The sequence below is a fragment of the Manacus candei genome, unplaced genomic scaffold, assembly GCF_025592945.1.
Source record: "Manacus candei isolate 608988 ecotype Guabito, Panama unplaced genomic scaffold, ASM2559294v1 h1tg000014l, whole genome shotgun sequence".
NCBI classification, from domain to species: Eukaryota; Metazoa; Chordata; class Aves; order Passeriformes; family Pipridae; genus Manacus; species Manacus candei.
The window spans coordinates 20,660,782-20,674,081 of record NW_026138062.1 but is presented as its reverse complement, the minus strand read 5'-3'; the positions used below and the strand labels follow the sequence as shown (position 1 = coordinate 20,674,081).

General features: G+C 49.0%; 1 protein-coding gene and 2 non-coding genes across 3 annotated transcripts; all 3 read right to left on the bottom strand.

Moving 5' to 3' along the window:
- Positions 1–6,302: 6,302 nt before the first annotated feature.
- Positions 6,303–6,438, bottom strand: LOC127468187 (small nucleolar RNA SNORA31). Its single transcript, XR_007903437.1, has one exon. It is a non-coding gene; the product is annotated as a small nucleolar RNA SNORA31 (small nucleolar RNA).
- A 712-nt stretch (positions 6,439–7,150) lies between these two features.
- On the bottom strand, positions 7,151–12,310 carry TPT1 (tumor protein, translationally-controlled 1). Its single transcript, XM_051778762.1, has 6 exons — positions 12,139–12,310; positions 11,832–11,905; positions 10,967–11,157; positions 10,139–10,244; positions 8,735–8,851; positions 7,151–7,376 (listed from the first exon to the last, which is right to left on the bottom strand). Exons 1-6 carry the CDS (start codon positions 12,164–12,166, stop codon positions 7,374–7,376), a joined length of 519 nt encoding a protein of 172 aa, XP_051634722.1. The 5' UTR covers positions 12,167–12,310; the 3' UTR covers positions 7,151–7,373.
- LOC127468204 (small nucleolar RNA SNORA31) lies at positions 7,439–7,568 on the bottom strand. Its single transcript, XR_007903453.1, has one exon. It is a non-coding gene; the product is annotated as a small nucleolar RNA SNORA31 (small nucleolar RNA).
- Positions 12,311–13,300: the final 990 nt, after the last annotated feature.

Here is a 13,300-nt window from a genome sequence, read left to right as displayed (position 1 = left end):
AGGTAGCTTGTGAAGCACTTTTTTACCTCCTTCCTGCATGATTTTGAAGGCTTTCTGGCTTGCTAGGGTGCGGTTGGAATTTTAGCCCCAAAAGCTGCCACAAAATCCAAGTGGCATGAGAGAAGGGATCAATGAGCCCACAGATATGCTGATGTAGAGCATGAAGAATGTGCCATGCATTCAAGGACTCTGCTGGCTCCTGCCTGGTAGGAGTGCATTAGTTCTGCAAGAGGACCTTATGCAAGTGCTGTTACCAGGATTGCCATCTGCCAGAAGAGAGGAGGAGGCTTGTAGGTGTTCAGGTCTGATTAAAATGAGCTTAAAAACATGTCCACTCTCAAGCATTACTTCTCCCAAATGACTAGTTTGAGTCACTGGACATTTCATACTCAGTAAAGCCAGCCAGTTACTAGCATGGACCTGAGCAGACAGGAGGTGATGGTAATGCAGCTACTCCATTAGAGACACCTCCATGCCAGGGGGCTGGGAGTGGGCAAGAAGACTGGAGGCTGCCACTGTAAACCGGGAAAGGCATGGATTCAAACCCAGAATGGGATGGGCTGGTCCCAGTGCTCTTGTGTTCCATTCCCTGCCTGCCCACAGCTCTGCCTGCCTCATCCTCTGCTGCCCTGCCTGTAGCCAGCCAGGAAGCTGCTGGTGGGACAGCCCGGTGGCCAGCAGGGTTGCATGAGGAATTGGAGCGGAAAACACATTAGTTTTGAGCTGGCAGAAAGTTATATGGCTACAAGACCTGGTGCTGATGCCACATCTTTGGCACAGGGCTTGGAGTGGGATCAGAGCTCACTAGCTGCTGTGATCCCAGTGGATGCTCACTAAAAGTTGTCCATGCTTTGAGTCACCTACATATTGCTTTCACCAGCTGCTTAGAGTTGGCTCCAGCTGAACATACCTCTTGCATGTCAGCTATGCCCACCCACATTCACATATCCCTGTCGCCAGGATGGCATTTTCATTAGTCACTGTTTTTCTGGACTCCTAACAAATTGTTTTTCTCACTAATGCAGTATAAGAGCTGAGCCATGGCTCCAGGCTCATCCAAAAGACAGCTCTGCATCTTGAGCTTTTTAAAGAGCTTTGGCTGGGTACAACCTGCCCCTTTTCTCATACCAATGGCAGGACTAGAAGACTCTTTCTTGGCTCTCCTAATCAAGGCTATGTGTGGCTACCAGGCTGCAGGGTCAGCCTTTCTCAGGGAGTATTTAATTATTCACACAAAGATGACAAATTCCAACACAAAAGATAAAAAAGGCACCTTTAAGCCAGAAGGGTCAATGAACACCACTGAGCCTCCCTTCGGGTAACTATACCTAGGGCTTGTGTTATAAGTGACAGTCAAGGACTTTACAATGGAGACCCCATTTTCCTGTCCAGCTCAGCAAACCTCAGCACAAGGAACTGCTTGGGGTTAGTCTTATGAGTACCTCAGCCAAAATGTATTCCTTGGGGAAGGAATGCACCCCCAAGAGGGCTTTCTGCTCCTGATGGTGTTTAGGCTTTTGCAGGCAGTATGTTTGCAACTACAGGTAAATAAACAGGAGAAGCTGCAGTAGTTTGTTGTCAATCTTGAAAGGAAGAGAATGATAGTTTCTTTTCCTCTCTACTCCATTAACTGGTTTTTACCTCTGGAGCTCGTTCTTGAGATGGGACCTATGCGCCTCCAGGAAGCAGGGAAGGTTTTCAGCAGCTGTGGGACAGATGACCAAGTACTGAGCACCAGAGGAACAGGTAAGGGCAAATTAAAATTATTAAAAGCAATGAACAAAATCATGGAGAGTCCTTCCTAAGCCTCCTGGGCCTATGCATGCCCCTGCCCAGCTGTTTCGAGCAGGCTATGGGAGACTCACATAAACCACAGCATGGATTCCCAAAAAGCCTCCCTCTGCCACCTGGCCAAGCCCAGCCTTGGGAAGAAGCTATTTATACTCCAGCAATGAGAGAAGCTGCCAGCAGCAAGGGCTGTAACCACACAGGGTCCACCAGCCCAAGAACCCCCCAGCCACAAGATTTTCCCTTTGCATGTCTTTCCTGCAGTGAGGTGGCCATGAACATGAAACCTTTCTACTTGTGGGCAGCTGCTATATTGCTCATTTGGCTTAAAAAATCAAGTGGTTTATGGGAGTTAAAGCACTCTTAGGCCAACCACAACAGGTGTGTCACATGCTGCCAAGGAAGCGGCTGCCGGGCTAGGGCATCTGAAGCCGATGGGCTGCCCTGACTCCATGAAACCCCTTTCTGTGGGCAGTGTGAGGAAGCACCAGCAGCTGCATGCAGTTCTATGACTGCAGCCTACAGCAACCACTCAGCTGCAGGAGCAGCGAATCATCCCTCCCTGCCTTGACTGGAGGGGCCTGGCTCCTGTGTAGGTAGAGGAGATAGATCTCAGCCCTTGAACCAGACTATTCCAATAGCAAGTGGGGTTTTGCTGGCTAAGCATCCGTGGTGAGCAGGGAGGGAACATCCAGCTTTACAAGGCTGTTTCTCAACTAGTCTGTAACAAAGATTTTGAGAAGCTAATCTTTAAAACCTTTCTGGGCATCTACTTCTATGGACATTCCGTATCAAAAAAAAAAATAAAAAATAAACAGCTGCACGCTTTGGCAGGGCTGCCAGCATGCCAGCATCTAGCTGAAGATAGGAAGAAAGTGGGCTGCTCTCCAAAGTGCCAGTAGTGCTTCTTCCTGATGCTGCTGGCCACAGAAATGGGGAGGTGAATCCCCGCTGTTAGCTCCCAAGATAAAGGGAGGCCCGCAGAGGAACAATTGCTCAGCATTTTTATCAGCATCCAGCTGCTGCCTCTGGCAAGGTTGGCATCACACAACCAAAACAGTCTTAAAAAGGCCTCCAAGGGTGTTTGGCTCCTTTCTGCTGAAGTGGAAGGCGATGAATGCAGCTCTAATGGATCAAAACAGCTATGCCCATCCTCAACAGCATCCTGTGCATTCCTGCAGAACACACTTGCAGGGCTGCCAGCATTTGCTGGCACCCAAAAAAAAGAAAAGCTCCCTCAGGTCACCAGCCCTGGCCACAGCCACTTGGCTGCGATCTTTGCACAACAGCTTCCAGCTGCAGCTTCAACCAAAAGGCGGCCAACACACAGGGACTGCAAACCAGCACAGCTATTGGCATGCTCTTGGCAGTGGATTTTGTACTGTTCATGGCAAAAAACTTTCAGGCTTGGTTAGGGGCTTTTTTCCCCTCCCACCAAGACATTTTTCTCTGAGCTAAATGAATACAGTGTTTAACTGCTGCTCTCCCACCGTGGGCTAGCAGCAACAGAGATTTCCTGGCTGGCTGAGCCAGGGCTAAACATCCCAGCTTTTAATTCCCTGGCCACAAACCAGAGAAGCAGCTACAGAGCTGAAGCATAGATGGAGGTTCACAGGAGCAGAGGGAGGTGTCTTACCTGTCCAAGCCAGCAGCAGCGTGTGAGAAAGCAGAACTATCTTGACACAGATACTATTACTCTTAAATAAAAGCATCCTCCCTAAAGGGCTGTCACTGAAAACACTGCCAGGACTGCAGCAGGCTGGCAACAGCCAGAAACTTGCTAAGGAAAAAAAAAGCAAATTACAGCTTTTTAATTTTTTTCTTACCCATTTTTAAAAAAATTACTCCAATTTTATTTCTCTGACAACAACCATGTTCTAAGCTTATGTTAATTCCCTCCTAAACCACTTTAAAAAAAAATTCCACAAAAAAAGCCCCCCAAACCAAAGAAACCCGTGTTTCCTACTTACTTTCAGTTAAAATTTCCCTTTTGCAGGTTCTCCATCCTTGTTCTAAACTGAGGGCTGCACAAGGCTCCAGGACCATCACCCACTTAGGCTTTAGCATCCATCCCCAGCCCATGCTGAGTGGGCAAAGCCAAGGGATGGAGTGGGGCTGGCTCAGCTGGGTACCCAAGAGGGGGCAATGGGGCCACCAGTGCCTCTTCCACACACCCAGATATTCCCTCCACTGCATGAACATCCCTAGGTCTGCTGCACACTTTTCTCCTCAAAGCAGGCAGCCAAGGAGAAACAAGCTGCTGTAGCAGCATTCAGATATTAACATCATTGTTACTGCCTCATGGGAAATGGGAGTTTTTCTTTGCTTTCAGAGGGCAAAGAGAGTGGATTTGTAGATGGGGCAAGACCCAGATGGGACAGAACAACTGTGATACAGAAGCAGGCACTGAGGGGGAACAGTGGGGTGGGAGGGCAAAAGGTGGGAGACATGCCAAGCAGAGCAGCTGCTTCCTCCAGCCCCAAGACATCACTCCCTTAACCAAGCACCACAAAAGCATGAAAGTAAGAAGGTGAGTTTTTTCCCCCTCTTCATAAGCAATCAGCCTTTGTTCCCCTGTCAGCATCCAGCTCATAGGGGGTGCAGGAGACCTGAGCCAGCAGGGGAAATGTTTCTACCTAGCTGCTTAACCTGCTCCATGAGGCACAGGGAAAAAGCTATTTGGATCCTTCCCAGTTCCACAGCCCTTCCAGCCACTGAAAATCTTTCCAGGAATGAAAGATACAACCCTGATAAGCACATTTTAAAACAAGACAAGCATAGCTTTTGAAGCTGTCCTTCAGTTCAGGCTTGCGTTTAGGCAGCACCAGGGTAATTTGTAACCATTGGGGATTTTTAGCAATTAAATAACTCCAAAGCTGTTGTGTGAAGTATGAAGCTTTGTCTTCCCAAATCACCTCAGCTTTTCAGCCCCAGGAAACAGCTGCTTGAAATGAAGATGGGTCAGAAGAGGAACTGGGTTATGAGGAAATACACTGATTTCCTTTCCAACTCAGAGTTGCGTCACAGACTGTTGACAAGTGCATTTACTGGCCATGGACCTCCCACTTACCAGGATGTAGTGACTCCCAACCCTCCCTCACCCAGGCTCCACAGCAGGCAGCTACCACAGCACTGTGGCTGTGACAGTTGCTTGTTACTGCCACAGCTACTTGTCACGGCCATGATCCTTCCCTGCCACTGATTGTAGTTTAACCTCTTCTCCCAGATGACTGACAGACTTGACACCACAGAACAGCAGAAGTTGCCCTTTTCCCCGAGAAACTGAAGGCAGCAATACATTTTTGAGAAGTGCAGCAAGTGCAACAAGCAGCAAAACCACTCCTCTTGCAGCTCACTGAAGAAAACAAACATAACCAAGTCCTTCATCTCCACAGCCTTTGAACTGACACTTCCTTACAGCAGGCTGGAAGGAGAATTTCCATCAGAGGCTCTGAGAAAAGCACACAAGACTGCTTGGAGCACAGAACCCTCTAGTTAGGTATGTTTGCCCACACCAATTAAATACCCCAATCAGCCTGGAGGACAGATAGGATGACACACAATTTGCCATTCAACCAAACAGCAAGGCTGTGCTCATCATGGTTTGAAGCACCTGCTTTTCAAAGCAGCACCTCAGCTGTACGCAGGTGCCACGTAGCAATTTGCTCCGGGCTGGTGCCCAGGGCTCCCAGCCTCAGTATAACGAGGCAGGAAGGGGGAGGAGCCATTTCCACTCCCACATATCAGCCCCTCACAGTTTTAAACTTATGATTCACTGGAAATGGGAGCCAGGGCTATTAGGGGCTGCACAGCCATACCAGCACTTCCCTGCCCACACTAACTTCAGCTCAACTGAGAAGCTCAACTAAGCACCTGTTTCCTCTCCCTTTCCTTTAATCCTCCCAGTTTTTAACAAGGATGCAACAGGAAAGGTAAGATAACATCCTCACCTGGTCCCATTAAACAAATCCTCTGCAAGGAAAGCAAGAGACAACCCAGTGATTTTATCTAGGCTTTGAACCTGCCTCCCTGCCTTTCAGCCCCATTGGGTGAAGGCAGGTTACACCATAATTGTACCTCATCCAGCTCAGCTGGCCCAAGATCCTTTCTTGGGAAAGCTAAAAAAAAAAAAAAAATAAAAAAAAATAAATTAAGTTCCCACAGAACTAAAATAGGGTTTATTTAACCAGACAGGAACCTCAGAGATAACTAGGGCACACTCCACTCCCTCCTCCAGTCTCTCACTCCTCCCAGCCTGCTGCCACATCTATCTCACCTCTGCAGAAATGTACCTCCACCTCCACCCTGCAGTACCGGGGGCCAAAAACTGACACAAGATAGCCAAGATGCAAAAACTCACAGCTGGTGAGTGGGCTATGCCCTCCCCTTTCAGGCACCTTAACCTCCTATGCCTCTGCCATTGCTGCAGTAGGAAAAAAGTTAATCATTTGCACTCCAAGGCAACATCCCTGGTCAGGCACACAGTCAGCAGTGACAGCTGGGGCTGTGAAGGCATTTGTGTTCCTTTATTCAATCCAAACTGCCACAGGGTTGGACAGGTAGAAAGCGCAAGGAACCTGTTACTGTTGCATCTCAGAAAGAACCAGAGAAGCAACGGCGGTTTGCTCCAGGTCTGTCAAACAGATGCATTTCCTAAGAAGGAACACAGCAGGAACAGTATTTTATAAACACTCAGGTCTCAAGCACAGAGATGCACCTGGTTTGCAGGAAGTCTACACTAGGCCATTCTAACAGCTCTCTCCAGGAGGTCAAATACAGAAACCCCTCAAATCCTGCAACTCAACAGAGCTCCAGTTAACATGGTCCCTTCAACAGCTGTCAAATACAGAGGAGCCAGTACCACGGCCAGGCTGTTTTGGAAAACCTAGGTCATTTCACTCTCTCCCCACAACATTCCCAGTACCTAGACTCAGAGAGTGCTGGTTTTAAGACTCCTGCTCCCTCCAGTCATCCTCCTACCTTGATAGTGGAGCCATACCAGAACTGAGGACAAACTCAGGTATTCTTGTCTGACAAAGAAGTTCAGCCAGCACTCAGTTTGAATAGCACATATTCCATTCTGGGATTTTATTATTTTTTTCTTTTTTTTTTTTTCCAGAGATAAGTCTGTGCAATCATGAAAGATGAAGGTGGTTCACTCCATTATGACATTTCTTGGACTTTGCCTTATTGACTTCTCTTGCACTCCAGAGCCACAGGCAAACTGTGAAATCTGTCTGGAAACAGTCCAGTTGTAGCATACTAGCACCAGGCTATGCTACTGACAGTACCAAATCCCTGGCGTGATCTCTCCTGTGAGTCACCTTAAGAAACACATCAGACCAAAAGACATTACCTAGAATGGGTTTAAATGAGTTTTATTTTAGACAACCTACATGATAGATGTTTTTTTCGTTTTTCAAAACAATGCCTCCACTCCAAATCAGGGTCAAAATAAGTGAATAAAGCTCAAGATGACATCAGTCCAGTTGTTAGACATTGCCGATTCCTGGTGGTGTGCCGATGAAGAAGAAACAGCAGCCAGCTATGAAGACAAGTGATCCAAAACCATACTGTTTGATTTGTTACTGAAACAAGAGTAGCAAGTGTTAGCTCAAGGGTCACGACAGTCACAGTAAATTCCTACAACTTGTGTTTTCCCTAATTCAATCTGTACTGCCACAGTCAGGCAGGCAGAAAGCGCAAGGAAATTGTTTTCGCATCTTAGTGCAAACCAGAGAGCAACAGGAAAAGTGCCCATGGTCTATCAGAGGATGCTGATCACTTTCACAGTCATACAGAGCACCTGGCACCAATCAGCTGCTGAGCAAGCTGGACAGAATACTCATTCATACCCTTTCCTAAACAAGTACCAAAGCATACAATCTACTCTCTTAAAACTGGAATACCCCATCGATATTCTTTTACTCCATCTTGAAGCAGACATAGGTTACCCAAATTGCACATCCAAAAGGTGTGCCCCTGTAGAGAAGATGCACACAAGCTCCTGCTCCCAAGGATGTGCCTTCCAGGTCTGGCCTGTTCTAGGGCCCAGGACAGACATCACCATCCCATCAGGCCGCAGGAGGTGCCAGGTCTGTTTTGGCCAATAAAAGCATTCCTTAGTTTGCTTACCGCTCCACACTACAAGCTGGCTCATCTTTACATGATTTGCATACCAGAAAGTTTTTAAGAGGCTTTACAGATAAATTTAGCTGGCTATTAACAGACTTCATAAGTCCACAATGACTGGGCAAAGCAACTGGTGATCCCACATGGCACTTAATTCCACAGCTCTCCCAATAAGCAAAAGAAACGAGTGTTGGGATCCAAATACTGTTTTGTTGCAACCACATTCCAATATAGAGTAGTTAAAGCAGACCACAGGAGCTGTCTTGAGCTCAGGTAGCTGGAGATTCCAGAGAGAATAAGGTTAAATACTTGGTCAAGTATTACTGTGTTCCAAAATTTAGGGCAACATTTAAACTGACAGTTCTTGCATAAAAAAATACGAGCATCAGATTAAGTGAAAGAAGATGGAACGTGACCACGCAAAGCAGTGCACAATTAAACCCCACCAGAGGGATCTGAACTACAAGTGCTTCATTTCAGAGCACATTGTCTTTCATCTAATAGTTTAAAACTATTCCCAATTACACACATCTTGCCAGGACAATTCCTTCTGCATTCCTTAGCCATTAAGTCACCATGAATCACTGCTGTGACACTACATCCCCCCCGTTTAGTACAAGTTAACAGCATTCAAGGGAAGTTTCAGGCACTTTGCATAATATGAAGCACCAAATAGGCTGTACTTACACAGACTTCTAAGTTTTTAAACTGACAGCTACTGTTCAACTTACACAGGGATAAGAGAGAACAAGTGCTGCACTGAAGGAATCATCACGTGGTTAGGCACATTCACCCAGTTCAGAGCAGTACTTACACACTTCTCGATTTCTAAGCCGTCCTTAAAGAAAATCATATATGGGGTTACACCATCCTCACGGAAGTCCAGGAGAGCCACCATACCATCTGGATTCATGTTCTCTCCTACAAAGAACTTCAAAGCAACATGTTACTGAGACATTTAATCAGCCATTACCAGGAGAAAATGCATTTTTATACAAGAACAATACAAAGTCACCAAGTTCAGGTTAAAAGTCTCCCTGACCAGCTGCAGGGATTTTACTCTCCACAGCTTGCCCATTTTAGTACCACAGGAGGGAAAGGATGCAATCCAAAGGAACAGGCTTGAGAGGTGAGCTCATAGGAACCTCATCAAGTTCAACAATGCCAAGTACAAGGTCGTACACCTGGGTCAGGGCAATCCTGAGCACAAACACAGGCTGGGCAGAGAATGGACTGACAGAAGCTCTGAGGAGAAAGACCTGGGGTACTGCTGACAGAAAGTTCAACATGATCCAGCAATATGCACTTACAGCCCAGGAATTCAACTGTATCCTGGGCTGCACCAAAAGGAGCATGGCTAGCAGGTTGAGGGAGGTGATTCTGCCCCTCTGCTCTGGTGAGACCCCAGCTGGAGTGCTGCATCCAGCTCTGGAGCTGGGATCCCAAGGTAAGAAGGATGTGGACTTGTTGGAGCAAGTCCAGGACAGCCACAAAGATGAAGGCTGGAGCACCACTCCTGTGAAGACAGGCTAACAGAACTGGGGTTGTTCAGCCTGGAGAAGAGAAGGTTCCAGGCAGACTTTAGAGCAGCATTCCAGTACCCTAAAGGGGGCTACAGAAAGTCTGGAGAGGGACTTTTTACAAAGCCACATTGCAATAGGACAAGGGAGAATGGCTTTAAACTGAAAGAGGGCAAATTTAGATTAAATATTACAAAGAAATTCTTAAGTATAAGGTGGGAGGCATAGACCCAGGTTGTCCAGAGAAGCTGTGGATGCCCCATCCCTGGAAATGTTCAAGGGCAGGTTGGATGGGGTTATGAGCAACCTAGTCTAGGGAAAGGTGTCCCTGCCCATAGCATGGGGACTGGAATTAGATGATCCTTTCCAACTCAAACCATTCTGTGATTCTATAATTTTACCACACTGCTATGAACAGTGTAAGACTCAGCAAGGGCCAAAGTGATCCACATTTCAAGTCTTTTAACTCCACAATCCCTAAACCACAATAACAACAAACGCAGCTAACTACAAGCACTATGAGCTGAAATGAGATCCCCAAACACCTAACACCCTTTTGCTGTTTCTCCTCCCTAAGTCTCAGAGAAGAGCAAGTTAGACATCCTCACAACAGGAGAACTCAAAATTCTCAACAAGCCAGTTCAGTAGGTGAACCAGCTTGTAACACTGCAATACTATGGTAAGGAGACACAAGTTACCTGGTAGTTTTTGAAGTTGGCAAGGATGTGTTTGATTTGTTCTGCAGCCCCTGTCATGAAAGGCTTTACTCTCTCTGGCTTGTGTTCCTCAAGTCTGGCTTTGATTCTGGAGGGGGGGGAAAAAATATCAAAACTCTGAAAACATGTTCTAGTTTAACTTCACTGTGTAAAGTCACATCATAGCAGAAACAGTTACTATCAAACTTTAATTTTGCTTTCCCCACAGTCCCTTTCGAAGCCCCCACATTTTAATTTAATTTTGCTAGTGAAATAGCAGAACAGTACCGCCACTCATATCAGGGTCATTTTACTTCTAGGCTAGCGGTAGACAAAAATCAGCAAGTCATTTCCACAGCACCAAGAGTACCTTCTATCAGTGTCACAAAGCGTTTTCACCTTTAGTAGCAATCCACTGAACACAGATCAACAGAAAGTACATCTTGAATTAGCAAAAAGTCCCATTCACATACATTTGTTAGATATTTGCCAACTTAGAAAAGCTTCAGAAAGCTTTTCTTTACCACCTCACTCCCATCCACAGGAAGGTTTGGCATAAAAAAAATACAGAAGAAAACAGCAAGGTTACAAACTAGATCTAAAGCATGTGATCAGGTCCTCTACCTCAGCCAAGATAAACATAGATATTCCAGCATCAAACTCTGGAGCTCCAGTTCTGCCAAGTATTGAGACATTGCTGAAGTTTACAGCCACTTTCACACCTGTATCAGAACTAACACCTACTAGGAATATGTCCAGTGCTGTTTTTAAAATCTCAACCACGCAAAAACTCTGCAATCCCATTCAAAGGAAAAGCCTATCAACACTTACGCTTTCATGTAATCCTTGATGTACTTCTTGTAGGATTCTTTTGTGAAGCTGGTCTCCTGAAGGTGGTGGTTAATTACTATATCAACACCAGTTATGACCGTGGCTTCTGTTCCATCTCCCTCTGGACCTTCAGCAGAGGCATTGCCACCAATTAGAGAGTCATCAATTTGACCCTCTGTCCTGGTGACCATCTGGATTTAGAGACATCAAAAAACTTAACGGCTCTGCAAAAAACCTTAATGCTACCACTTACACACCTACGACTTGAGAGCAGGACATTACTCCAGAGCCACAGATCAGTGCAAGGAACCTGACTGCAGCCTAAGCACTAATTTCCCAGTGACAGGAGAAGGGGGAACAAGTTCAAATTGAAAGACAGGTTTAGATTAGACACTAGGAAGAAATTCTTTACTGCGAGGGTGCTAAGGCACTGATACAGGTTGCCCACAGAAGCTATGAATGCCCCATCCCCAGAAGTGTTCAAGGCCAAGTTGGATGGGGCTTTGAGCAACCTGGTCGAGCAAAAGGTATCCCTGCCCATGGCAGGGGGGTGGAACTAGATGGTCCTTAACGTCCTTTCCAACCCAACCCATTCTATGATTCTGTGACTGCCATGCCGGGTGCCTCTCCTGGTGCCTGACCCAGACTCCATTACAATCCAGCCTGGTTGACCAGGGCTCTCTCAGGCACCACCCGGGGTAGCAGCCAGCCTTGCCCCGGCACACGCACCGGGGCGTGGTGGGTCACCCCTCCCTCGGGCCCCTCGCAGGGACGCCACCCCCGCTCCCCACCGGCCCTGAGTCACCGCAGCATCCCTGCCCCGCTCCCTCCCTTCCTCCCTCCCTCGGGGCGGGCGGGCACTCACCTTCCCCTCCACTTCCAGGCACAGGCCGTCCGCCACCTCCCGGATCTTGTAGATGTCCGAGAACATCTCGTCCTCTGCGGGGACACGCAGACATGCACACACAGGGTCAGCCCCCGCCTGCCCGCACCCCCGCCCGCCCCGCTCCCGCCCCCGCGGCCCCCCCGCCTGGCCCCGCACCGCACATGCGCGGCGGCACCGCCAGGCCCGGCGCCCGGGCCCGGCCCGCTCTACCCCCCCCCACCCCGCGCACCCGCCCGGCCGCCGCTCCCGGCCGCGCCGCGCCCCTCCCGCCCCCCCGCGCCCTTACGGCTGATGCAGTCCCGGTAGATGATCATGGCGGCGGCGGGGGGCGGCGGGGGCGCGGGGTCTCAGCGCAGCGACCCGGGCGCGGGGCGGGAGCGGGGCGGAAAAGGCCGAGTCAGCGCCTGCTGGGGCTCATATAGCGGGCACGGCCCCGCGCGTCACCGCGCACGCGCACTGCGCATGGACCCGCCCCCTCCGCGGGCGGCGCCCCCGCGCGGCCGCTCCCGGGACCGCCCTGGGAGGGGGACACGGCCCCGAGCGCTCCCGCAGCGCCGGCCGGGAGAACGCCGGGAGAACGCCGTGACATCCAGCTCGCCCGCTCCTCCGCAACGCCTGCGCTCCACAGGGGAGGCTGGTGTGGAATTCCCCACCTCTGCTTCGGTGCCGCCCAGGGGAGCTCCGAATCCTTCGCCGCGTCTTGCGGTGGTGGAGCAGGTGAGGACCCTTCCAAAAAGGGGTGCTGTGCCTGGCAGGGTGTGCCAAGGAGGGCAGGGAGCTCTGTGAGACCTCATCGCAAAAAATCATAGAATTACAGAATATGCTAAATTGGAAGGGACCCATCAGGATCATCGGAGTCCAACCCTTAGCCCTGCACAGGACCATCCCCAAGAATCCCACCATGTGCCTGTGAGCATCGTTCAAATGCTTCTTGAAGTCTCAGGCTTGATGCTGTGACCACTTCCCTGGGGAGCCTGTTCCAGTGCCCAACTACCCTCTGGGTGAAGAACCCTTTTTCTAATATCCAACCTAGACCTCCCCTAACACAAGGCCATTCCCTCGGGTCCTGTCACTGGTCACCACAGAGAAGAGATCAGTGCCTGCCCCTCCTCTTCCCCTCGTGAGGAACTTGTAGACTGCAATGAGGTCTCCCCTCAGTCTCCTCCAGGCTGAACAGACCGAGTGACCTCAGCCGCTCCTCATACGGTTTCCCCTCAAGGCCCTTCACCATCCTCATTGCCCTCTTTTGGACCCTCTCTAACAGCCTAATATCTTTCTTACATTGCAGTGCCCAAAACTGCACATAATATTAAAGGTGAGACTGCCCCAGTACAGAGCAGAGCAGAGCAGACAATCCCCTCACTCAACCAGCTGGTGATGCTTTGCCTGATGCCCCCCAGGACATGGTTGGCCCTCCTGGCTGCCAGGGCACTGCTGACTCATATTCA